The 26766-nt window shown below is 52.7% G+C and overlaps 1 protein-coding gene across 2 annotated transcripts in view; it reads right to left on the bottom strand.

Moving 5' to 3' along the window:
• The window catches only part of LOC133348884 (leucine-rich repeat-containing protein 75A-like), an 83978-nt gene extending 57496 nt beyond the window's left edge, over positions 1-26482 (bottom strand). Inside the window, exons 1-4 of one of the 2 annotated variants that reach the window (XM_061561966.1) lie at positions 24289-26482; positions 21310-23525; positions 8861-8989; positions 4182-4294 (exon numbers count right to left, since the gene is read on the bottom strand). In XM_061561966.1, the coding sequence (XP_061417950.1) occupies positions 4182-4294; positions 8861-8989; positions 21310-21600 (533 nt within the window). In that variant the 5' untranslated portion in view covers positions 21601-23525; positions 24289-26482. Of the gene's footprint in view, positions 1-4181; positions 4295-8860; positions 8990-21309 lie in introns of both variants that reach the window. The other variant, XM_061561965.1, reaches the window with a different exon arrangement.
• Between the last annotated feature and the right edge of the window lie 284 nt (positions 26483-26766).

The raw sequence follows: 26766 nt of genomic DNA on the forward strand, positions 1-26766 counted from the left end.
GTCCGTAGGAGAACCACTGGACATCTGTGAAAAAGAGCTTGAGAGCTCATCGGATTCCTCCAGTATAAATATTCTGATTTTGATCTCATTCTGAAGTAGTATCTATTTTAGTGACGCCGGAGGGATGATTGGTTGAGCTAACCGCCAATCAGAATTTGAACATTCCGATTGCGAACCGTTCACTCTTTCGCTGAGCCACCTGGCCATATTTTTATATGTATGTGTGTATGGAAATATAAATAAATTACGTCTACAACTTTTATCAGTCCACCGCTATATTTAATGCCTCCCCATGCCGTACCAGTCATGGGTTCCCACGGCATGTGCAGCAGGCCACAAAAAGACGTACACAGACACATCTCCGATTAGCGTGGTTGGCTACGTTCAGTGCGAAAGAAATTCAAACTACAGACAAGACACTACCTCGGCTGTACACCAGGCGAGGTAGTGAACATCTCGCAACCGAGATGTCACGGGTTCGATCCCGACCCCGACGCCTGCTGTATCTTTGGAGTTGGCATGTCTCTCTCCCTCGTGGTCGCGTGGATTTTTCTCCAGGTCCTCCGGATTTTCCCTCCACATTTAGAATCAACATTCACGCGTTTAGAGTATTTGGCTGTAAATGTCCACGTGATGATAAGCCACTTCATTGATCTATCATTTACGACAACCAGGTCGCTTCTGAAAAAGAGCTGTATGGCAGCTTCAGTGAGGCCTTACCTGGTAAAATACAAAAAAAAAATTTAGTTCAGATGAGCTTGGAAGAGCCGAGACCAAAACATCCTCTCTGGAGGGGCTCTCAAGTGGAGGCTCTTCCACCAGCAGTGGCTTGAAAGCAAGCACTTGCATGGCTGCCCCTTTACCTTCAATTACCGTCAAAAAAGATTATATCTGGGTCACAAGACTCGTTTGATGTGTAGAGTCCAAGAACTGGAATTGGGTCATTTCAATTGTAACAAAAAAATCAGCGAGGTCTTTTCCTCGCCAATCATACATTGCACAGGATATTGATGTAGGCTTCAACCAATAACTGAATCAATTGTAGTCAGTAATCACTCATCAATTGAATCTGCATGCATCCATTCTTTTTCCTGAAATGCATTAAGAAACATAATTTGCAGCGCTCTGTCAATTCACGACCGGACGAACAAAAGGCCTCCTAATGCCGTGCCGTCCGTGAGGGGTTGCTTGACCATACTTCACCACGCTGGCCACCGCCGGAGCGCTGGCCCGAGACTGGTTTTGGCGTTAATCGTCACCGATGTTCGCTGCGGGCTGGGAATCAAATTCAGGTCGCCGAGTTCACACGGCAGGGTGCGCTAAAAACGACGCCGTCAGTCGATGCCACGCGCATCCAACGCGTGTGAGACAGCCGTGACTTGGCGAGTGAGTGACCGATGTAAAAATCTCAGGGAGTTCTAGAAGCGATACCAAGAAAAAGCGAGATAAATATTTTTTGACACAAATATATTCATTTGATTATATGCTTATTGTAACTAGAAGCGTTTAGGCTGTTCGAAAATGAAGGTGCAGAGGATTTGCGCAGAGGGTGTGTTCAGCCGATAGTGTTTACATCGCTATAACTCTCATGTGGAGCACTTAACTATTTAAAACTATTTTTTTATTTTAAACTATTTTTATTTTACCAGGCGAGGCCCACTGACCTGTTTCGCTCTTTTTCAGAAGCGGCCTGGCCACAAATGATACCCCAATTAAGTGGCTTATCATGTGGACATTTATAGCAGCCAAATACTCTAAACACGTGACGTTGATTCTAAATGTGGAGGGAAACTATGGATGACCTGGAGAAAATTCCACATGACCACGGGGAGACTGACACGCAAACTCCAAATATACGGCAGGCGTCAGGGTCGGGATCGAACCCACAGCCTCCTGCATACCAGCCGACAGAGTTAACATCTCACCACCGCGGCGACCCTTACATCGGCGGACCAGGAAATTCGCCTCCCGCGGAGTGCGAACACTAAAGTCGACCTCGGATTACTCGTATTGTGCAGGGACGAAGGCTCCCCATAATAACGTGACACACCGCTGTGACAAAGCGGTCGTTAGCGAAGCGCCTATTAAGTCTGGCAGTGCACACACGCGCGCGCATGCACACACACGCGCACGCACACACACACGCACAAACAAAAGTATGGATTTCGATTTAGAAAAACAGTTACAGCCACCTCTGTCTCTCCCGCAGCTGACGTTGCGTTCACTCGCGCAAGGAATTCGTTTCGGGCCAAGTCAATATAGCGGACGTCGAGGGTCAGCTTTGACCCCAAACTCCACGTGATTGCACGCGCGTGAACTTTAGAGAGAGGCGTTTACAAAGCGACGCGTATGGAAGACCGTGAATTGAACCTGGGTCATTGGTATAGCGAGCACAGCGCCCACGCCACTCCACCAGGGCTTTGTAACAAAGGCAAAGATTCCTCTTCTTGGTTCTTTCGGTAAAGTCACGTAGAAGGGAAGTAATAAAATAATAAAATAAAACATAATAAAATAATTCTCACGACGTTTCGGCCACAACGCAAGCAGCCGTCCTCGCGTTGTGGCCAAAACGTCGTGAGAATTATTTTATTATGTTTTATTTTTATTATTTTTATTATTTTATTGTTTCTTATTTTTATTATTTCATTATTTTATTACTTCCCTTTTACATGACTTTACCGAAAGAACCGAGAAGATGAATCGCTGCAGTCACGAAAGCTTTAAATCGAAAAAAGCAAAGATTCCTCTTTGTAGCACAGACTTTTGGGGGCAAGTGCTGTGAGCGAGCACCTATGAAGGCCGGCACTGTGGCACACGAGGGGGGTGATGGCCAGCAGCACGCCCAACTGCCTCTGTCTCGATATTTACACACCGCACCAGGTACTCATTTAAGTCTGAGTAGACCTAGGTGAGGCCCAAGACCCGGTTCAGATAATCGTCATTGATGTTGGCCGGGAGCGGAAATTGAACTCGGGTTCGCCGGGTACGCAGCGCAGTGTGCGCACCACTGCGCCAACGATCTACCGACACGCACGCGCGTACACGCACGTACACGTGCACGTACATGCGCACTTACACGTGCACACACGTACACGCGCACGTACACGCACGTACACGCACGTACACGTGCACGTACATGCACGTACACGCGCACGTACACGCACGTTCACGCGCGCGTGCAGCGCAGCAGCGATCCGACATGCAGGCAGTGTAACTGCACCCGCGGTCCACCTACGGGCTGGAGGAACTGCAAGAGCTATGAAGGTGTGGGAGGGGGGGGGGATTTCATTCATTGCACCAGGCCCCACGCCAACCACGTTATACACCACTCCTTCTACAACTTATACCGTGACGATGCACAATGTATGGCCACAGAGAGGGGGCTGGCTGGAGGAGGAGGAGAGGGTGTGTGCGCGCAATGAGAGCTGCAATTTCCGTCTCTCAAAACCGAAAACAGCCGACCGCAAACAACCACTGAATCCAGCGGAGATGATGATGATGGTGGAGGGGGGGCGGTGCGGGGTAGGGGGTGGAGATCACCGTAGGGGGGGGTGGGGGGGGAGGGAGTTCTACCGGCGGAATCACTAACGAGTGCGTCGTCAGCAATTCCCGCGCATTGTGACAGCTCGAGGGACAACACAGGGTCGCCTTGGAAATCCAGATTTCCAAGGTCAGGCGCCTCTGTTGTGACGAAGACGCGGAACCGGCTGTGGGGTTGGAGTCGGGTGGTAGCAGGAGGGAGGGAGGGCGAGCGGTGAGCGAGCGAACGGGCAGGACGGGTATTGACGGTGTCCTTGCGAGCGAGCGAGCCATGAGATGAGGTGGCACGACCGGCGGCTGCTCGCAGCACAATCAGAAATTGCGCAACTCGGGTGCTCACGATCGCCGTTCACCAATAAACGCCAGAGCATTGTAAGTGGCTGTTGGGGCAAGTGCTGTTGGTGACCAGACCAACACCCGGCGCACCTTTGTCTCCCCGCTGCTGACCTTGACGCACCACACCAGTTACGGTACTCGAACCCAGCGGAGTTCCCATGACCAGCCGAGATATATTCGCCACTGTTGTTATCGGCCGCGAGCGGGAATCGAACCCGGGTGGGCCAGGCTTCATAGCGCGGCGCGCACACCAGCGCGCGAACGCACCCACGCACGCGCATTCTCGGCCTGCCGCGCGCTCTCACCTCGCTTGCGGCTTTCGGCGCCTGGTGCTCTGCCGCCGCAGCTGGGAGTGGGGGCTCAGGTGGTAGATGAGTTGGCGGCAGAGCTTCTCGAACGCGCGCAGCGCATCGTCCTCCTGCAGTCGCCGCCATCGCCGTACGGAGAGGGAGAGAGGGGAGGGGGGACACGTGGGGAAGGCAGACAGGTTAGCGGGCAGGCAGAGAGAGGCGGGGGGGGGGGCAAAACACAGAGGGCAACAGAAGAACAGATAGATGGATGGGGATCGATGGAAAGACAGGTGGATGGATGGGCAAGGAGATGGGCAGATGCGCGAATGGAAAGATGGACAGATGGACAAGCGGGTGGAGGGAGAGAAGGACGTACATAAAAGAGACGTACACATGGGCAGAGCAGGCCGTGTAGATGGATAGGGAGTTACAGATGATTGGACGGGCAGACAGACGAACAGATGGTACCGATGGACAGGTGGGCAAATAGATGAAGGATGGATGGATTGACGTACAGACACAGATGCACACACTTCAAGGGAAATAGGTAAAGTCTGCTCGATGGATAAATCGGACAGACAAGGCAGACAGATATACGGATGAGCAGACAGACAGAAATCAAGAAGGATGGAGAGACACCGAAACGGGCAAGAGGTGTTTGTTTGAGGGGCCGAAAAGCAGGCAGGTGGATTCTAAACGCCAAAGATGAAACGGAGGGCAAAGGGTCACATCCGTCGCATTTCACCGACAAAACATGAAAGCTGCAGGCAGCGGCGGCGGCTCATCAGCTGCTGATTAGCATGGCTCGCGAGTATGCAAATGCACGCGTATGTGTACATATTAATCACCATCCAATCAGCGTGTCCATCACCTTGCATCAAACAGATGAGCCTCGAAAAGCGTAACAGACGACCGGGGTTGTGGGAGTCAGGCGATAAGACAGCTGGCGGCATTGAACACACACCTCACCGTGGCACCTGGAGATGGAATATTCGACACGGGGCAGTGGGCATATTGGGCCGTGACAACCGCACAGTGACCCATCCCTGCATCCAGGTCAAGGTCAACGGGTCATCACGACTAATGTCGTTAACGGCACCACGTCCTGCCACAGCTTTGCTTCTGCTAAATCCCACCATCATCATCGCCATCGTCGGCCAAGATCGATTCACTGTCGGATGACTGCATCTCCATCCTCGGATTAAATGCACCTTAAAAATGTAACTTGTTATTATATTAGCCTATCGCCATTCCGGCAGGGTTCGTGCGACGCCACGATCCACCTCGTTTCCTTCCAGCCCATTGCTCGCGTCCATCGCTCCATCTCCGCCGCGGTCGTCCTCTTGGGCAGATTCTATCATCCGGCTGTCATTCCATCACGAGTCTCGTCGTTCGGCCATCACTCCTGCCACAGTGTGCCACCGCCGCTGGACAGGTGGTGGCGGCCGGGGGGTTTGGTGAAGCCATCGCCATCGCCCAACGAGGTGGCTTACCACGTGGAAATTCATAGCAGCAGCCAAATACTCTTGAACGCGCGATGTTGATTCTGAATGTGTAAATGTGGAGGGAAAAACTCGGAGGACCCGGAGAAAAATCCACGTGGCCACAAGAAGCGGGGTGGGGGGGGGGGGGGGTTATCGAGAGAACACGCAAACTACAAATACACATCAGATTTCGATTTAAAGCTTTCGTGACTGCAGGGATTCATCTTCTTGGTTCTTTCGGTAAAGTCACGTAGAAGGGAAGTAATAAAATAATAAAAATAAAACATAATAAAATAAAATAATTCTCACGACGTTTCGGCTACAACGCAAGCAGCCGTCTTCAGGTGAAGAATGAGACAATGCCAAGCTAGGAGCTTATATATAAGCTGCGTTGGAGGTGGAAGAAGAGTGCCTTAACAAAAGAATGTGCATATGAAGAGGAATTTAGCATTTACCATGAATATGCTAAATTCCTCTTCATATGCACATTCTTTTGTTAAGGAGCTCTTCTTCCACCTCCAACGCAGCTTATATATAAGCTCCTAGCTTGGCATTGTCTCATTCTTCACCTGAAGATGGCTGCTTGCGTTGTAGCCGAAACGTCGTGAGAATTATTTTATTTTATTATGTTTTATTTTTATTATTTTATTACTTCCCTTCTACGTGACTTTACCGAAAGAACCAAGAAGATATACATCAGATGTCAAGGTCGCGATTAAACCTACAACCTCCTGCATACCAGGCGAGGTAGTTAACATCCCGCCACCGTGGCGCACTTTCGATTGATCGGAGGAGAAATTAAAGCAGGTAGATGGAGAAGTTCAACTCATGACTCACCTTCACAACAACAACAACTGCTGCTGCTGCTGTTGCTGGGAGCACGACACGGGTCAGGGCGGGGTCAGGGCGGGGTCCACACAGGGTGATGAGACGATGGGGGGGTGGGGGGGGGGGCTCGACATTTACAGCGGCGACCTCGTGACCCCAGGAGCACAGGGCTCGCGCTGCCCGGGTCACGGGGTCGCACACAGCCACAAAATTAGCTCCGGCCAGGGAAGATAAAAACTCGCATTAACAAAAGTGCTCCGCAGTGAGCTCTCGTACAGCCGCGGAGTAAAATAAGTATATGGATAGAATAAGTGTGGTGCGTGGCGGTGCGTTTGCGGTTAACCCTTTCCCGTTCCGATGACTTGTGTGTCCATCGCTAGCTTTTCTTTCGATTCCGTTCCGATGAAGGAATCCATTCTGAACGGAATCGGAAGTAAAAGGCCCCACGGGAGGGCGCGTGGCACAGTTTGGTGCCAGCAATGGTAGAGTGCGGTCGCGTCGCTCCGGTTCTCTGCGGTGAGTACAACGTCTTGAAAAACGACGGCGCTACGCATCTCCAAGTAAAAATTAACGCTGACCGTCGTCTCGGAATTGGGAGAGGATTAAAAGAACTGAATCATCATCATCATTGCCATAAACCGTAGCCCTCGGCCTCATCCCATGTCGTGCAGGACAACAAATCAACTGCATGACTTGGTTTTATTCCCATTAAGACACATCAGTAGAGTAGAGCCATCATCGCTTGCTGCTGCCACGCTTGCCTGGGGGACACGAAGGAACAACTCCCCCCCCCCAACGTCTCGCACCAGCGGGGACAAATCACCATGTGACGAGAGAGAGATCGTCACCTCATGACCCCCACGACCCGGCATAATAATTGCATCTCGATGCTCTCCAGCGAAAACGCAGGCATCTCCGTAAATATCGGCTGCGAGCCGCGGTGATGATGTCGGTTGCGGTGGCGGTGGTGATGGTGATGGTGGTCGTGGTGGTGGCGGTGGTCGTGGTGACGGTGGTGGTGATGCTGTTGGTTGCGGTGGCGGTGGTGATGGCGGTGGTGGTGGTCGTGGTGGTGGTGGTAATCATGGTGGCGGTGGTGGTGATGATGTTGGTTGCGGGGGTGGTGGTGGTGATGGTGGTCGTGGTGGTGGTGGCGGTGGTCGTGGTGGTGGTGATGATGTTGGTTGCGGTGGTGGTGGTGATTGTGGTGGTCGAAGTGGCGGTGGTAGTGGTAGCGGTGGTGGTGATGATGTTGTTTGCGGGGGCGGTGGTGGTGATGGTGATCGTGGTGGCGGTGGTGGTGGTGATGGTGGTGGCTGGGGGGAACCTGCCCGTTGGTGCGTGTCGCATTTCCGTTGCCGTGTTTTGCATTTAGCGAGGTAGCTGCCTTGGGTTGTAATGGTTATGGGGCAGTGTTTAATTCTGGCCAGAGGGGTCCGGTAACGCTGTTCCCGGAATTATTTTGGCACCCAGCCACATCCACCTCCACCTCGTTTTTGTTTGTCCTCGTGGTGAAGCCGAGGCGGCCGTGTTCGCGGTGGTGGCGATGGGCAAAAAAAGTGTGCGAATAGTCCTTCGGGTTAATGGCAGTGCCTTAACTCGGACAATCCCCCGCCCGACTCCATGCCAGTCCAGCAGCGTGGCGGAAAATGTCGAGTGATAAACTGAGCCGTGGCGTAGTTTTTGGCCATGGGTTCGATTCCCATCTGGAAGGGATGTTGACTGCGGCGTTCGTCATCTGCATTGCACTTTGTAACGTTCAACGGACGCTATCGGCCTGGGGTGAAGTCACTGTTGCAATGGTGAGCATGCTTGGGCTTAGAAGCCAAAATGTTGTGGAGGTCGATTCGATCCCCCGGTCGTGACAGTTGAAAGAATGGACGAGATTCTTGAATCCGCCCAGCAGTATAGATGGCTACCCTGGGGTTAAGTCGATCGACAGATCGCGTGTGGTGCAGGTAAAGTGTGGCCTCTCGCAGCTCTTATCAAGACGTCTGCTCAGCGTGGAAGAGAAGGCCAAGCATAGCCTCTCGAGCAGGGGCCGGCAAACCAAAATAACAAGAAGAGCCATTTTTTTTCAAATTCGGTCAGCAAAGTGATTCATTCTTTCAAGAGCCGCACAGGGCACGTGGCGAATACGAGACAGTGGTGGCCCTTACGTAGCGGGCCTCAAAGGGCCCGCACGCGGCTCCAGACCCGCAGGTTTGCCGACAACCTGCTCCGGAGGGAGGGGCTCTCTCGCGCTCTCGCTCGTGAATGGGAGAGCAGTGGGCGCTCCGTGGCAGCGGGGTGCGCGAGCAAGCAATTGCGGGGCCACGCCTGTCGAACGTTTCACTTTTGCGCTTCGCCGCGGATCGCGTTCCGCGCGCGTCTTCTCCATACCGTTTTGGGGCACTGGATGTCGCGCGCGAGGCTGATGATGAGGTCGTGGGTGATGGGGTCGACGATGTTCCGGAAGCTGGCGTACTTGTAGAGGACGTCGTCCAGGGAGGTGGACTCCATGCCCAGGTCCTGTGTGCGAAGACAAAGACAAAGGCGCCCCATGTAGCCTGTAGCCTGCGGGTGCAAGTGCCAGGTTGCTGTTGGGTTTTTTTGTAATTTTTTTTTATCAGAATCATCAGAATATTTATGCTGGAGGAATTTGATGAGCTATAAAGCTCTTTTCACAGATGTCCAGTCGGGGTAGGTCAGAACGTTACAACAACAAACAGTGCAAAAACACGATAGGAGTGCAAAGTATTAAAAAGGTAAACAAATCACTTAAAAATATATACAAATAACACTGAACAATTGTTATCTCATCAGGTAAAGCCCACTGAGTTATTAGATTATTTTTCAGAAGCGACCAAACGATAAGCTCAACAAAGTGGCTCATCATTGCAGACATTTATACTGGTAGGAACCCACTGGTTCCACCAGCCCACAGGGGATTATTGTGTCCGTCCGTCCGTCGTGCAGGGAGGGGCTGGGTGGGGAGGGAGGGGCTGAGTGGGGAGGGGAGGGTGGGGAGGGTGGGGCTGGGTGGGGAGGGGAGGGTGGGGAGGGGCTGGGTGGGGAGGGTGGGTGGCTGGGTGGGGAGGGTGGGGCTGGGTGGGGGGTGGGACGGGTGGGCCTGGGTGGGGGGGGGGCTGGTCACCCCGTGGTGCCCTTATAAAACTCAACGTTTAACCTACTCACGCCGGCTTGTGCCCGCCCTCACAGTCGGGCATATTTGCGGAATACACCACGCCGCCGTTGACCCTGGCCATTGACAGAGCAACCCAACGTTCCGACCAGCTCCCTCCGCAGGAATGTGTTAGCAGCAAAAACAATCAAAGTCATCTAAACGGCATGCTAAGTGTGGAGGGCAAAAACCGGTGGGCCCGGCGGAAGGGCCTCCGCTGGAAGTGAGCTCTGAGCTCCTGTCGAGGGTGTTTGGCCTTCTCGTCCACACCCGTGAGGGTTTTTCTAGGAAGAGGTGAAAGGCGCCCCGCACTTCACGGCACCAGACGCAACTCTCTGCCGTCCCGGTAAACTGCGGCGAGCCCATTCACGCTGCCGCGTGGACAGCGGTGGCGAGGGGTGGATTTAATCAAAGCGTTGTCAATTCCCTTATACAACAGCTGAAATAAGTTAACCAGTACGGCAGGCTCGGGAGACAGCGACCGAGGATTAGGTGCATAATCCGCTGCAGGTTAGACAGGAGCCGCATTCGGAGGAGTGGAAGGAAATAAACAAATGCCCGCTTAGGTCACCCCTTCATGTTTTTATTTTGATTATGTCAGGCGCGTCTCGGTTAAATCCCTCCCTCCCTCCCCTGTTCATCCCTTCCACCCTTACTTTGAAAAAGTCACCCTTTCTCCTTGTATAGGTTAGCACGTTCCCCATCTCTCTATCCCCTTGCTTTTCATAACCGGTTTGAGTTTCTTTTGTTCATGGCGCGCTGCGCGTCGCAACGTGATGTAAACAGGTGCCCGCGCGTTGCCCCAAACAAAATAAACGTTTAAAAAAAAAAAGCGAAAAAAATTGTTTCAACTGGCCGCGGAAGGTGGTTAATGATCGAACTGGTGGACCACCGGATCGCAGAGTCCGCTTTTGCCGATTGCCGCTTGCCGTGCATGCACGCATCGCTGCTGTGCGTAGCCAAATGACCCCCGCGATTGCTCAGAATCCACGCCCGTGGGAAATCTGAGAGACCCTCCCAGTAGAACAAGCATCCACACAAAGCTCGCCGGGTAAACTGCACGTACAGTGTATATTTGTCTGGATATATGAAGTGCACCACGAAAGCCGCGATGAAACGTGGCGATTCGCGATCAAGGCTAACTTCCGTGGCGAGAGATATCTTAACCAATCCGGAGCCCCCCCCCCCCCCTCCTGCCCCAACCACCTCCTTCATCAATTTGCACTGACCAGCGTGGTGAAGTATGCCCGTCAGCCCATTCCTTTCCTCTTCCCTCCCCTCACCCCTCCACTGCCCTCTGTTACGGTCACTCATTCCTCGACCCTTGCACCGCCCCTTCCTATCTCAACCAGTCTTTTTTTGTCCCCGCTTTTTAAACTATACAGTATAAACCGCCTTGAGCTAAGGCTCTCTACAAATGTAAAATACAAGATGACTAACGGGGCATCTGGAAAGAGCTGTAAATATTTGTCATTTATTTTACGGATATATGTTCACACTTCCACCGCTTGCGCTGCAGTCCCCACACTCAAAACAAACCTCGTCCCGTGGTCGTCCACACTGGCGCTCCAGAACCGTTGGTGGAAATTCCACATTCTCTAGGCAAGGACCGATTGCATCCATTATGAAAACCCCCGACTGACTTCCCGAACAAAGTGGTAGGGTAGTTACTCTTTGGTTTACTCAAATCTAAATCGATACTCTTTGGTTATTTCGGTAAAGCCAATTAGGTATAAAACAAAATAAATCACGACGTTTCGGGCGCAACACAAGCGTCCGTCATCAAGTGGGACAACCAGAGCAAGAAATCATCTAGATTGGTAGGGTAGTTGTTTTATCGATCCTTTTGGGATGATGGGCAAGGCCGACTAATGACTCACAAACCCCTTCGCCCGACCCAGATTCACTCTCGTCCCACCCCTTCGGCGAGAGCGTCTCCCCACTCGCTTGACGGAGATTTTAGTCGACGCAAACTGCAGCACGTCCGTCCGTCTGCATGTGTGTTGAACTTCTTTCGCACGGTACCTCAGCCAACCGTGCTAATCGGAGGTGCGCGGGGGGAAAGGACAACAAACTAAACGCAAAAAGCAGTTCTAAAGAAATAACTTTTCAATCTAGATTGCGAAAGCGCGATCCGTTTTCAATGTCCTATACCTGCACGTGCGTTGCTGTGACGGTGAAATGCACGCGCTAACAACGCACACGCACGCGCCTGTTGAGATAAAATAATCACGTGAGCGTCTTTTGTAGGCGAAAAAGCTTCAATCGCAGAGCCCGAAAAGAAATAAGTGCACGCTAACCGGAATGAATAATCAAAATCAACAAAATAAAGGTGCTTTAAAAAAAAAAGGAACAACAGAATTATCAGCATACTTTGCATGCCAGGATGACATCACACTTGTTGAGAATGTATTTGGGGGGAGGGGGGGGGCCTCGCCCATCCCTAGATCAGACGCAATTTTTTTCTCCTCTTAAAAATTCTACTTCCATCGCCTCCTACATCCCTGTGAACACAGCAGGTGTTTAGCGGTGATCGTTTTTGCTCCACAAACTCAGTCTGCCACCACCCCCCCTCCCCGACTGATTATTGCCCCAGCATCCTCTCTCCTCCACAGTCTGCCCCCCATCCTCTAATTCCCCACCCCTCCCCTTTGCAGTCTGGCGCACCCCCCCCCCCCCACAACTCTGCCACCCAGCCCTTCCCTCACCCTCTCATCCCCTTCCCAGTCTGCCCCCCTTACACCCCACACACCCTCCCCTCTCCCTCGTCTCCCCCCCTACCCCTGCCCCCCACAAACGTCTCCAGCCTTTATTAAAATACTGCTCCACGCTCCGTGCCCGATGTCAGCGGAGAGAGAGAGAGAGAATTATGAGTGCACGGAGAGCGGGATTTGCCAGTGACCTGCCGAGGTCACGATTACATCTGCTATCATGATTACAAACACAAGCGCACACACACACACACTACAACAACATAGTCATTATTACTTTCAAATACTTACAAAAAGGTAAAGGCACAGCGCTGCAATTGCTCTCTCACACCTCTGCTGGCGGAAGGACCTCCACTAGAGGAAGCTCTAGACAGCCCCCTCCTCTAGAGGGAATTTGGCCTACTATTCCACGTGGCCAGGACCGTCTTGGAAGGTGGTGGGAGCACTAACACGCTCTACATATCCTACCGCGCACGACTTATCGATCTCTTAACCTGCGGCGAACCCGTCGGTACTGCCGAGTGGACAAAGACGTCAGGGGTTTGAGACAACTCGCCCCGCTGTTTCGACTGCCGCACCTGGCCATCGTGATAACCATTACACCACTGTGGCAGCATCCCTCTCCTTAAGAGATGCTGCTCATTTAGAGATGTTCTCACCATGGTCGCGTGGATTTTCATCCGGGTCCTCCGGTTTTTCCCTCCGCATTCATAATCGTTCGTTAAAGTATTTGGCTGCTTACTCTTTGTTTTTTTTTCCGGTAAAGTCACGTAGGTAAAAGATAAAATAAATTAAAAATGAAAACAACTAAATTAAATTACGACGTTTCGGGCGCAACACAAGCGTCCGTCTTCAGGTTGGGACAACGTAGCGAAAGCACAACAGCTTAAGTGTGTCTAAGAGATGGCATGTGGCTGCTATGAATGTCTGCATGATAATCTACTTCGTTAAGCTATCGATTGTGGCCAGGTTGGGCCTTACTTGGTAAAATACAAAATAATTTAGTATTATAGTTTTAGCGAAGTGAGCAAGCAATTGCCAGGCTGCGCCGGCAACTTCTTTACACCTCAGATGTTTTTTGTTTTGTTTGCGCCGACATTCACGCTTGAGCTGCGAAGGAGAAACTGTTGCAATTTCAGACGAAGCACTCTGGCCGGTCACAGTCAGATATCGCATCGATTTCTGAGCTCAAAACATTGGGGCTGGGGATGCGCACGGATGAATACTTTCTCTTGGAGCCACAGGGCCAGACTAGGCCAGAGTAATGACTAGGGTGGGGATAGGATGGCTCAAGTGGAAAAATAAATTGACGCTCCCGCTTTCAAAACGCGAAATGTGTACATTGGCGGTGCGCGGTGATAGACGGGGATTGGTCAAGTTGAGCGTGCCCTCAATGGCCCGTGGGACGATTTATTCAAACGTCTTCATTACGAGGACCGAAAGTGGAAAATTGTATATAACAGCGAGAGAATCGCTGATCTCCGATCAGCGCGGTTACCTACGTGCGTTGCGAAAGAAGTTCAACGCACGTGACCACACTTCACCACACCAACCCAGCGTGGCTCGTGAAGAGAGCGGGAGGAGAGGGGCTCGTGTAGTGAGATGTTAGCCATGGCCAGGCCGGCAATCAATCCCAGATGACCGGGTCCATATTGCAGTGCTGTAACCACAGTACCAATTCTACACACACACACACACACGTGTACATCCCCCCGTGTTTTGCCGGTGTCCCCATCATGCTTACTCTCTGTCCAGCATCCTCAAATGCCGCTGCATTCGGACATCGTAATAATCTCCCGTGGGGTATGACATTGCAATGAAGTCAACACCAGTTGTCCTGTGGAGCGGCTGCCTCTCCCCCTCCCCCCACCATTGAATATGGAATTTCCACCACTGCGTTCACCATGGCCGGAATTTGACCTCGAGGCGATGAACCCTGGCGGCTTGGTGCCCGGGTTCGACAGCGCGCATTGCAGTGCGCTAACCGCCGCGCCACCGCTCCTCCCCATGGGCAGGTTACTGCAGGTGCACTGCGTGCAACTCAAGCGGAATTTATCGGTAACCGTTAGCGGCCGCAAATGTTGACACACGTGGATTACTGTGTAAAGGAATTTGTGTTGCCCAAGGACAGAGGTTGCGTAGGTGAGGCCAGAAATGATCCCGTGCGTGCACGTGTGCTGGAGTGCTCGTGGGGAGTGGTGAGCGCGCTCGATTCCCCCTCACGTGCCAACACCGGTGACGATTATCTCAACCGGTCCTTGGCCTCCCCTAGGTCTACTCAGCCTCAAATGAGTACCTGGTGCAGTTGTGTGTGAACATCGCCACCGGGGAGACAAAGGCGGTCGTGCGTGGTGCTGGCCACCCACCCCCTCGCGTAACCGTGCCGGCTTTCATCGGTGATCGCTAACCACACTTGTCCCAACAGTCTGTTGAGGCTATACGGGGGATCTTTGTATTTGTCTTTGGAGTGGTAGTGTAGTGTGGGGAGTGGTATTACAGCGATTAGTGAGCTGCGCTGCGAACTTACGGCCACACAAGGTCAATTCCTGCTCACGGCCACCAACACCAGTGATGATTGTTATCTGACCAGGTCCTGGGCCTCCCCTAGGCCGGCTCAGCCTCAAATGAGCACCTGGTGCAGTGTGTAAACATCAGCACTTGCCCCAAAGTGGCAATCGAATCAATTCTGATCTTGCCACGTTTAAGTATCATCGTCAGGTTGTGTGCGGTGGGGTACGGTGTGGGTTACTAACACCGACTTCTAACGCGTCTCGTCAACGGGGAGTAGTAGGCCAAGTACCCCCGTCTGGAGTTACCTCTAGCGGAGGCCCTTTCGCCAGCAGTGGCGTGGGCAGGCAATTGCAGAGCTGCGCCTTTCCCTTCAGCACCTCCCCTTGCCAGACTCAAACGAAATCCAGCCGAGAGCTGAAAGAAGCGGACCCAATCGGATTTCAAATAAATAAATATTTCCTCGTTACCGGATTTAGCAAGGACGGCGATTGGATAGGTCGCTAGTTTAAGTATTGATTTTGGCAATTTGTAAGTAAATAAATAATCAAGCGAATACTGTACACATTATTACATGTTATCTCTGTTACAAAGGCTGAAGAGTTCGAGCATTGAACTATGAACCGTCGAAGTCGGTTCAATACCTGACCACGGCTAACATCAGTGGCGAGCGATCACCCAATCGTTCCTCGCAACAACCCCCCCACCCCACGTGACCCACACGACCCACACGACGTGTGGAGACCTTCAGCCCAGCAGTGGATCTACCAAGGGCAAAAATTAAAGACTCCAGGGACGTCCACCGAAGAGACGGAGCAACGGAATCGGCTGTCACGTGGATCGTTGCGTCACAGGATCGTGAGAGGAGGCGACGGGGTTGAGGCCTTCATTCAGCAGTGTATTGACCATGACCGACAATGGTGATGGAAATTAAAATGATTAATTATTATAATACAAAGAGGGTATTGTATACGATTCACTGGGAGGCGTTGTTCAACAAATATGGGTCATGATAAGGCTCGGCCCAATTTTTTTTTTATCCGGAGTGAAAGTAAAAAAAAAACGTCCCAAGTTAAGAACGCTACGACCACACGATCTCGTCGGAGCCTCAAAGCTAAGCAGGTCTGAGCCTGGTTAGTACTCGGATGGGTGACCACGAGGGCTTGCCAGGCGTTGTAGACGTGAGGTTGCGAGGTAGGCCAGGTAGTTGTCTATCCACTGCTGGATGAAGGTCACCCCCCCCCCCCCCCACATCGTCTTGTTGCGATGCCGCGATCCATCCTGCACTTGAGCCGATGTCATCGCTCCATCTCCACAGCAGCCTCAGTCCTACCCCTTTGGCTGCCACTCCGCGACCAGCCTCATCCATCAGTCCCCCGTGGCTTCTCCCCAAGCCCGCACACTTTTCTCGACGGTCAATAGGATGCCTCCGATGTTGCGTTTGTTCCCCGGATCCACATGGTCCTCCTACTTTCTGTCTCTCACCGTAAGTCCCAGCGTGCAGCTGCCCACGCTTCTGCAAGTGTGCAACGAAGACGGGCGATTGCCCAAAACGTCACCAGTTACGTTTTCTCATTTTAATGCCGCAATGAGTTAGTGACGAACGTGTCGAGTTTTATGGCATAGGGCGGGGGGAAGGGTGCGTTCACTGATTATTGTGTACGATTCAGTTCATAACCCTCTTTGCTAACTCATAAAGCTGCGAACCGCCTTGCCCCAGGCCACACCGCAGACACGCTGCTGCACCCACACGTGCCCTCAAGATGTCTAAGATCTGGGGGTGCAGATCTTCTCCGAGCTCCCAGGATATTGAGGCTTGGGTCGATGGGCGACCGAACTGTTCCCCGCCTGGCCCCCAGGCTGGATATCTGTGAAAAAGGCTGAATAAGCTCATCGGATATTTTGATTCCGATTCAGACTCTGGGACTCTCTCTCTCTCTCTGGCTTCCACGAGATCTCAGCATCTCGTTGAGTCGGTGTACATTCTAAAGCTCGTTTTAAAACGTATCGGTACATTTCTGTTCATTGAACGTTTAGCTCATTCAGAAAATGGCTTTTGGTGTTAATCATATTATTTGGCGTTTCTCAGGTTTCAGATTCATGATTTAGTGTCATGCTGAGTGTTTGTTTTTCTGTTGTGTCTTCGACATCACTTTGACATCCCTGATGAGAGGTGCTTTACAAATATAATTAGTATTATCATCATTATTATTCTCCTGCTCTTGTTCACCTTTGTATTTTATACGCTGGATCCCGATCCACCACACGTGGATTACATGACTTGGCTCCGTCTGTAGAGCAAAATGATCTGTGTGGAAAGAGCTTTTTAGTGTTTTACCCCTGGGCATTATCCAGGTATTCTGGTGGTGGTATGCACATCCTTCGACCATGCATGTACATGACGGAGATATTCAACATGACAGAGACATCTCAACAGTATACACGTGATGATGATGATGAAATGTGATCAGCTCATGTGCAGGAGTTATCTTGCCAAAGCGGAAATGTTGTCCCACGTGCCTCAATGGGTATATTCGTCGCCTGATTAAATAACGGACGCAACAACATTGTGACATCGTGGGACCAGAAAGAATGGAAAAACCACGGCTCATGATGATGATGATGGCGATCATGAACGGCCAAAAACAGGGGGTCCGGCAAACTAAAATAACAACAACAAGAAGAGGCATCATTTTCGAATTCGGTGACAAAAAACTCAATATTTCAAGAGCCGCAATGCAATACCAAATACGAGTAGGTGGTGGTCCTTAATAAATAACATCGTGAAGCAGTCCTTAAAGAGCCGCACGGGACTCCAGAGCCGCAGGTTGCCGACCCCTGGCCTACACGATACCCGTGTGGGAAGCAAGGTTAGTGCTCCACACGACAAAGTCTCCCTTCGGAAGTCAGCGACTGCGTTGTAAGAACTGTCTTGCAAACATTGACATTTCTCCGTTTACGGTTCAACATCAATTTAAACGCCGGTTACAACTGAGCTTAAGTGTCAAGTCAACAGCCGTAACGTGCACACAAGACAAAGATCCCCCGTATAGCCTTGACAAACTGTAGGGGCAAGTCCTGTTAGCGAGCACCTACGAAAGGCCGGCAATGGGAGTGTGTGGCCAGCACCACGCCCGGCCGCCTTTGTCTCCCCAGTGGTGATGATTACACATCGCACCAGGTACTCATTCGAGGTTGAGTCGACCTAGGAGAGGCCCAGGACCGGTTTAAATCATTGTCACCGGTGTTGGCCGTGAGCGGGAATCGAACTCGGATCGCTGGGTTCATAGCGGGGGGCGCTAGCCGCTACACTACCACCCCCCACAACAACAACAACCGCCATTCGCCACTAAGTGGCGGTGACGTCACCACGACGCTTGTGCCAGGCCATGTGCACCTTGAGGCCACGTGAAGTGTCGAACGCCCGCTGGCAGGTCACGGAGCAGACCCAGGTGCCACGGGTCGACTGACTGAGATGACCGAGATGACAGGCTGATGGACCACCTGTGCCCCCTACTGTGCCAACTTGCTGTGCTTTAGCCACCCCGCTCCCCACAAAGACAAAGATCCCCCGTATAGCCTTAACAGACTGTAGGGGCAAGTGCTGTTAACACACAGACACACAGACACGCACCGTCAAATTCCATAGAAGGGCTCAGAACCAGATAGAGTCGGGATAATCGTACAATGCAATCCACGCGTAATGTGGAACGTCTATAGTTTACTGAGCGTTCTTTACGCACGGGCCGAACCGAAACCCTGCACGGACATTATAGAGCGATGAAAGCCCGGACAACGCTCGTGTGATTTTTTTTGTTGGCGGCGAAGTATGATCAAAGAACCTCCCACGATCCGCGTGGCGTCGGCAATTTTCTCTTCCGTGCACGCGCGTACGCGCACAAGGGCTGGCAAAGATTGAAAACAAATGTGGCCAACAGAAACGTCGCCGCGTCCCCGTCCCGTGCGATGTTCTGTGCGTGTGGTCTCCCGTAATCCCGTTACCGCGGAATTGCCCACGAATCACTCCCGCCGGCGCTCCCGAGTCACTGGAAGAACATTCCACGTTGCTGTGACGGCGCCCGGCATGTCCACGACGCGACCACTGGTTGGCGCACAGCGTTGTACGTGTGATGTTGTGATGCGTCGGAATGTTGCACCCGGTTGTGTTGAACACGATCGTTAGTGTGCAGAAAGTTCGGTTGAAGCAGTCTGTGTTTGTAGAAAATACGTGCACTGCGTGACGCATGCCCTGAAAGTCATCGGGGTCCTTTGACCATATTTCACCACGCTGCTCAGTGTGGATTGGTGAAGGCTTCTGGGGGATGGGGGACGGGTGATGAGCAGGACAGGTGCAGATTTCACTCGTCACTGATGTTAGCCGTGGCCGGGCATCGGAACTTCAAACTTAGGTCGCGAAGCGCGGTATGCTAACCACTGCGCCACCACTCCCCGCGTTTGTACACGTGCCCGAGCTGGCGTGCGTTGTGTTTGGTATGTACACACGGGCACACCGAGGTCGAACAGCCCCGCTTTAACCCCTGCAAACCAGGCAGGGGGTTGGCAACCAAAATAACAAGAGACGGCATAATTTGTATTTATTCGGTAAACAAAAAAGCCTCAATATTTTAAGAGCCGCCCATTGCACTGTGTGTGGTCAACACGAGACTGCGTGAGTCCCGAATACACAACCGACACGATAGCACGAAGAAGAGGTTTGCCGACCCCTGGACGAGAGAAAGTCGGGCCAAGTGCTGTTAGCGAGCACCTATTACGATCGGTAACGCTTGTACCGCCAGGCTGTGCCGATGGCACGGGTGCACTTCAGGCCGAGACACGGCACAATAAGGAGTGGCCAGCACCACGCCCAATGAGTCAGACAGGTACTCACTCGCACTCGAGATAACACATTATTATACACCACCTTGAACAAGTATACACACTCAGCTGATGTGTTTATACACGCACACATCATATCCAGACCTGCCCCGTATACACGCCTGCCAGGTTTCACATAAAGGCCCCCACCCCCCCGTTTAGCCTGAGCATACTTTTCGAGCAAGTGCTGTGAGCGAGTACTGTCTTCATTAAATTCCAGACACACATTCACACGTAGGCAGGCATCGGCACACTTGACACGCAACATACAAAGATCCCCCGTATAGCCTTAACAGACTATTGGGGCAAGTGCTGTTAGCGAGCACCTATGAAGGCCGGCACGGCACACGAGGGGGTGGGTAGCCAACACCACGCCCGGCCGTCTTTGTCTCCCCCCAGTGGCGATGTTTACACATCGTACCAGGTATTCATTTGAGGCCGAGTCGACCTAGGAGAGGTCCAGGACCGGTTCAGATAACCGTCACTGATGGTGTTGGCCGTGAGCGGGAATCGAACTCGAGTCGCCAGGTTCGTAGCGCAGCGCGCTAACAACTACACTACCGCTCCACCCCCCCCACACACAGACAGACACACACAAGACATCGACACACACACACGCGCGTGTACGTGTGGCACGTGCACACGCGCACTCATTGTCACGCTGCGCAGCAGCACTACGATGAGAGGGACCAACACGTAAACGCACACAAATGCAAAGGTCACCCGCGTAGCCTACACAGGCTGCCGGGACAAGGGCAGTTTAACGAGTTCCTATAAAAGCCGGCACGGCAACGCCGCCTCTGCCGATGTTTACACACCGCGTCAGCTACTCGTTTTGAGGCTGAGTCGACCTAGGGGAGGCCCGGGACCGGTTCAGATAAATATTCGCCACTGAATTGGACTCGCGTAGCCGAGTTCGTAGCGCAGCGCATGAACCACTACGCCACACACACACGTGTCCACCACTTGCCACGTGTACACACAGCCACACACATGTCCACCGCTTGCCACGTGTACACACACACACACGTGTCTATCACGAGCCACGTGTACACACACACGTGTCCATGACTTGCCACGTGTACACAGATACACGTGTCCACCGCTTGCCACGTGTATACACAGACACGTGTCCACCGCTTGCCACGTGTACACACAGACACGTGTCCACCAATTGCCACGTGTACACACAGACACACACATGTCCATCGCTTGCCACGTGTACAGACACACACGTGTTCACTGCTTGCCACGTGTACACACACAGACACGTGTCGACCGCTTGCCACGTGTACACACAGACACACACGTGTCCACCACTTGCCACGTGTACACACACACACACGTGTTCACTGCTTGCCACGTGTACACACACAGACACGTGTCGCCCGCTTGCCACGTGTAAACACAGACACACACGTGTCCACGACTTGTCACGTGTACACACACGTTTCCACCATTCGCCACGTGTACACACACAGACACACACACGTGTCCACGACTTCCCACGTGCACACAGACACCCACGCACACACCGTGCCACTCACTCACTCTCTCACTCTCTCGCGTCTCACCTGACGCAGGCTGCGCAGCACGGCCATGGCTCTGTCCGCATCCCCGTCCCGCACCAGGGCGTGCATCTCCCGCACCAACGCCACGCGCCGCGAGTACGGAGCCGCCGGGCTGCCCGGAGCCCGCGATTCACCGCCGCCGCCTCCGCCGCCTCTCGACTCCCCGGTGCGGCCGAGCAGCAGCAGCTGGCTCAGTCCCGAGCCCTGATCGCGCCGATCTCGGAGGCGCCCCGACGACTCGGGGCTACCGCCACCGCCGGCAACACGACTTGCCTTGGCTGCCTTTCCGCCCATAGTCGGTGAAGTATTGTCGAGCGCGCGCTTGCCAGCGCACGTGCAAGTGCGCGAGTGAGCGGCGACAGAGCGCGCGCGCGCGCGTGTCCTGTGTTTGCGTTCAGTTTTGGTCGAAGCGTCTGGAAGCCGTGTGGATGGACTGACGGACGGATGGCCGGTTGGATGAATGGATGAATGGACCAGCAGGGCAGTCCTTGTTTGTCGGCGTGAGAGTGCGTGCGTCTCGACTCTCGTCTAGCGCTCGCACGCACGCACGCACGCGCGCGCGTGTGTGTGGATGGATTGCACAACCAGCGGGTGCGTTGTAGTCTAAAGCACGCGCACACCGCGGGGCTGCTTGGACGTGTCTGTGATACGGCTGCTCTACAGTCTCTGGGTAGTTACGCCAATGCTCTATTCCCCCGCGTGTCACGAGATGTAGGATGTATACATAGGGCGCATACGCAGTTTTATCTCGTATCTGTGCGGCTGTGATTGAATACAGCCGCTGGATATATATATTCCGGGTGGATACACTTGCACTTAAACGACGCACTGGTGACTCAATGCCATGCACATATCCACTACGCCACTGTCTCGTTAGATGTCTCTTATTACCCACTCGAGCACGGCTGGCTACGTACGGTGCGAAAGAAGTTCAGCATCCGTACATCGTGTGTTTGGATGGATGCGCGTGTACGCGTGGCTAGACGCATAAACGTAGACCGTATATGGACCCTTAGTGAATGCACGCACGGATACAGCGTGCACACACCTATAACACGCACCCACACTACTCGAGTGCTTGGGCAGGTAAGCGAGGCTATACGTACCTGTAGCCACGCAACTGCAGGCAGCGCGTGGTCGTTTTTAACGGTGAAAGGCGCCGACACACAAATCGTTCGGGATAGATGGACGCGCACGCTCGGTTGCTCGACTATCTATATAATCAATGGCAAATCCCGACGACTCATCATTCTCTATCGCCGCTGGCTTTAGGCCGAGAGGCGATGCTGGCTGGCGCGTGAGCCTTCTCCTCCTCCGCCCTCCCTTCCCTTTGAAAGGGGTGAAGCCAAAGGATGACCATCAGCAAACTGAAATCGGCATCGAGAACGTCGCGCCGTTTGCACGGACGAGCCGAGGACTCCACCCTCTTGCCCAGCAGGCGACCGGTGGCCGTGGGATCTAAGACCATAGATGAGATGGGACGTGACCCAAATCCCCTCCCTCGGCTCCTCCCCAACCCCCTCTCTCCTGGCTCGCTCCCAACTCGACGCACGGATTCCACAGGCCGAGAGCTGCGCGCTCTGACTGTATTATTGTAAACCCCACGTGCATCGGCAATTCACTGGAACGCGGCGTTCTTGCTACGTGATGTGGGGCGATTGATGATGATGACTGATGATAATTGACGATGGTTGTGGCTATAAGGAGATGACTCCTGTTACTCACAGACGGCACCTCCAATTAGCACGGTCTGGCTACGTGCCGTGCGAAATAACTTCCAATGTGCGTACCTTATCACTGATTGATGAACGAAGCGATGATCATGATGTTCATGCGATTCGACGACGGTGATTGCGGCTCGCAGTGAGAAGAGATCGCGGAGGACTGTGCAGTCGCTTGCCTCGTCGGCACGCACCTGAGTTCTGCAAATCCAAGTTGCGCTACAGGACCGCAGCGGTACATTGGGGCGCAAAGAAGAATGAGGAGAGGAGAACGCAACACCGGTGGTTGGGCCACGTGGCACGGCGAGTGTTTCGTCAGCGAAGGCGTGGCCCCCCTATGCCTCGGGGAGAGGGGGCACGGGCAGCCTTAGGTGGTAACAGCTGAGAATGTGCACAGGTGGCAGATGGCTCTTCGGTAGACGCTGGCAGGTCAGGTTGTAGGTGGCAGGCAGTGGAGGCGGCACGTGGCACAAGGTGCGAATTTGCACAGGTGAGGGGCTGCTCAGGTGACAGTTCAGATGGGAGGGGGGGGATTAGATGATAGGTGGTACAGGTGACATAATGCGACAACAGGTGGTAGGTTGCGGGACCTGTTGATGCGCTATGAGATGCGGGTGATGGCGCGTCCTTCCAGCGAATGATTGTTATTCTAGATATGAAATATATTGGTATTGTGGTCGTCCATAAGGGGAACTCAGCCCTGAACCCAGACGCAAAAACACCCACTTACAAATTGACCGAACATCCTATTACAGCACGGCCCCTTTAAAGGAGATTCTTGAGACTCGACCAACGATGATTTCTGTGAAGAACGATTATTCGCTGAAACAATTGTTCATGTTAACATACTGATCATTTAAATTTAAATTGCATCGTGTGGCGTGCGTGGGCCTTCATCCAGCAGCGGATTGACAACGCCCTACAGATGATGATGATGATGAATCCTGTACTATTATTACTACTACCCTAGGCACAGTATGTATTCTAACCCCTATTGCAACGTAAAAAAATCGTGTGGTTCAGTCCTGGATTTCGTATGTAAACAAACGATTAACTCGGTATTACAGTATTACGAGTCAATATTATTGTTGTAGACACAGCGATTCGCCTAATGGAGGCTATCAACATTATACGTCCTACATTCACTACGAATGTTTACTGTTAGTTCCCAATGATGATCAAGACGACGAAGACGGTGGTGATGGTGATGATGATGGTGATCGCGATGAAGTGCGGATGACCACAGGGGAAAGTCACTCACTCAATTGTCTTGAGCCGCCCGTTGTTTCCGCTGACCTCTTTCAACACCGTGTGCCCGACAGACCAACAGTCCGTGATGATGTCAGCGATTTCATTTCATTCATTCAATTCCTTCCGTCCGTCGGAATCTTCTCATCCCGTTTTCCTGGAATGGCACCTTGAAGACCAAAGCAGCCGTCGTTGTTTGAACCTTTGATTCGGCTCATCAATGTCCTTTGAAACGCCCTCCCGAATTATTGGTGTCGTCCTTGATGTTGGTGGCGCTGGTTACGACGTCGGAGATTTGTGTTATCTTAAGTGAATCGAGTTAAAAGTCCACGTGTCTCTCTCACAGGCACGCCAGTCTCTTTGGTGAGTCGCTCGCGGACTAACTCACCCACTGAGAGGGAGAGAGAGAGAGAGTAGATAGGGGGAGGCCTTTAGTTTGAGAAGTCCGTGTGATCCCAGCCGATTACAACAATCACCGCCGGGTCTCAGCTCGCCAATTGCCTCCGCGATTTCTGGAGGGCTCAACACCATCAACACGCGGCCGCTTCTAAGCACGCTGCTGCTACTGCTGCTACTTATATTCTTAGGTTTTTTTCGGTAAAGTCAAGTAGGTAATTTTTTAAAATTAATAAAAGTAAAATAAAAAATAAAATATAAATCACAACGTTTCGGAGGCAACACAAGCTTCCGTCTTCAGGCGGAACAGTCACAGCGCTGCTACTTATGTCCACTATCCGTGCCACAACCGCTACTGGTACTTATGCTGCTACTTTGGCTGCTGCTAACTAAAGTACCTCTGATATTGCTACAGCCACCACGGTCACTGCAACTACTCCTGGATAACTCCTCTTGTCACTACTGCTGACGCTACTTCTTCTTCTGTTGCTACTGGATGCTGTTGCTGGTGTTGCCACCACTACCACTAACGTTGCTGCTGCTCCTTGATACTTCTGCTACTGTTGATACTTCTACTACTACTGCTGCCACACGTGTATGTACTGTACGTTGAACTTCTTTGGCGCCGTACGTAGCCAACCGTGTTCATCGGAGTCGCACAAGAGACTGCGTCGCTCGCTACGCGTGCTACTTAGGCAGTACTCACTCGACTGATACCACTACCACTGCTGCTGCTGCTGCCACAAGGCAACGTCGCTTCAATTCTTCGCCGGCAACAGACGCGGCAGACAGCGGAGCGAGCGCTCGCGATGGAGTGGAGCAAGCCCAGCTCCGTGCTGCTCCACTCACTCTTCTCTCACTCTTCTCTCTCAATCTTCACTCACTCTTCTCTCACTCTTCACTCACTCTTCACTCACTCTTCTCTCTCTCTTCACTCACTCTTCTCTCTCTCTCTTCACTCATTCTTCTCTCAATCTTCACTCACTCTCCTCTCTTATCTCAATCTTCACTCACTCTTCTCTTATTCTTCACTCACTCTTCACTCAATCTTCTCTCAATCTTCACTCACTCTTCACTCTTGTCTTACTCTTCACTCATTCTTCTCTCACTCTACTCTCTCTCTCTCTTCTCAATCTTCACTCAATCTTCTATCTTACTCTTCACTCACTCTCCTCTCACTCCACCGCCGCGTGCCAAGCTGCCCGTGCCACAGAAATCGTAAGCAGCAACGCCGCTTCATCCAATCGCCGACAGCTCGCTCGCTCGCTCTCCCTCCCTCTCCCTCTCGCAGCTTCTCTTTCTTTATTTCTGGCGGCTTCCAGGGAGGGGCAGCTTTCACATCCGACCGAATACGACGACGGTGATGTTATGATAGAGGAATCCCCAATAACACCACCGTCATCATCACCAGCAGCATCTTCATCATCATCAGCAGCAGCAGCGAGCAAATAACCCCGGAGTGTAAAGCAGCCACGACGCTCGGTGCTGATTAAATGACCCGCTGCTCTCCTCCGTGCCGTGTGCGCCCCCCCCTCTCCTCGCCGCGTGTGACTTCCTATCCGTGAGCGGAGTCCTCCCAAAGTGTGGTTGGTGGTTGTGGTGGTCGTTGTTGTTGTTGTACCACCCCACGCCCCGTGTGGCCGAGTGCCGTGGTTCAAAGCCGCGCGAGTGTCTTCTCGACCACTGCACCCACCCCACCGTCTGCCTCTCTCCCTCCTCTCGCTCTCTCCGAAGGCGCCCGGAGCGCCGTGGCGCTGCGCGCACGCCGCTTGGCACCGCACGCGAGACCCGGCACCTCCTCCCTCTCCTCCTTCTCCTGCTGCATCTGATGCTGATCCAGAGCGCACCTCACCCCGGCACCCGGTCTCGTCTGCTCGGGGCGTGGCTGAGTGTGGCGTGGAGTGCGTGTTGTGATCAGTGTTCGTGTTCGTGTGTTGTGGTCAGGGTTGTGTGTGTGTTGTGTGTGTTGTGTGTGTGTGTTGTGTGTGTGTTGTGATCAGCGTTGTGTTCGTGTGTTGTGGTCAGGGTTGTGTGTGTTCGTGTGTTGTGGTCAGGGGTGTGTTTCTTGTGTGTGTTGTGGTCAGGGTTGTGTGTG

This window comes from Lethenteron reissneri, chromosome 28 (assembly GCF_015708825.2).
Source record: "Lethenteron reissneri isolate LAM-NWPU_2019-01 chromosome 28, ASM1570882v1, whole genome shotgun sequence".
Taxonomy (NCBI): domain Eukaryota; kingdom Metazoa; phylum Chordata; class Hyperoartia; order Petromyzontiformes; family Petromyzontidae; genus Lethenteron; species Lethenteron reissneri.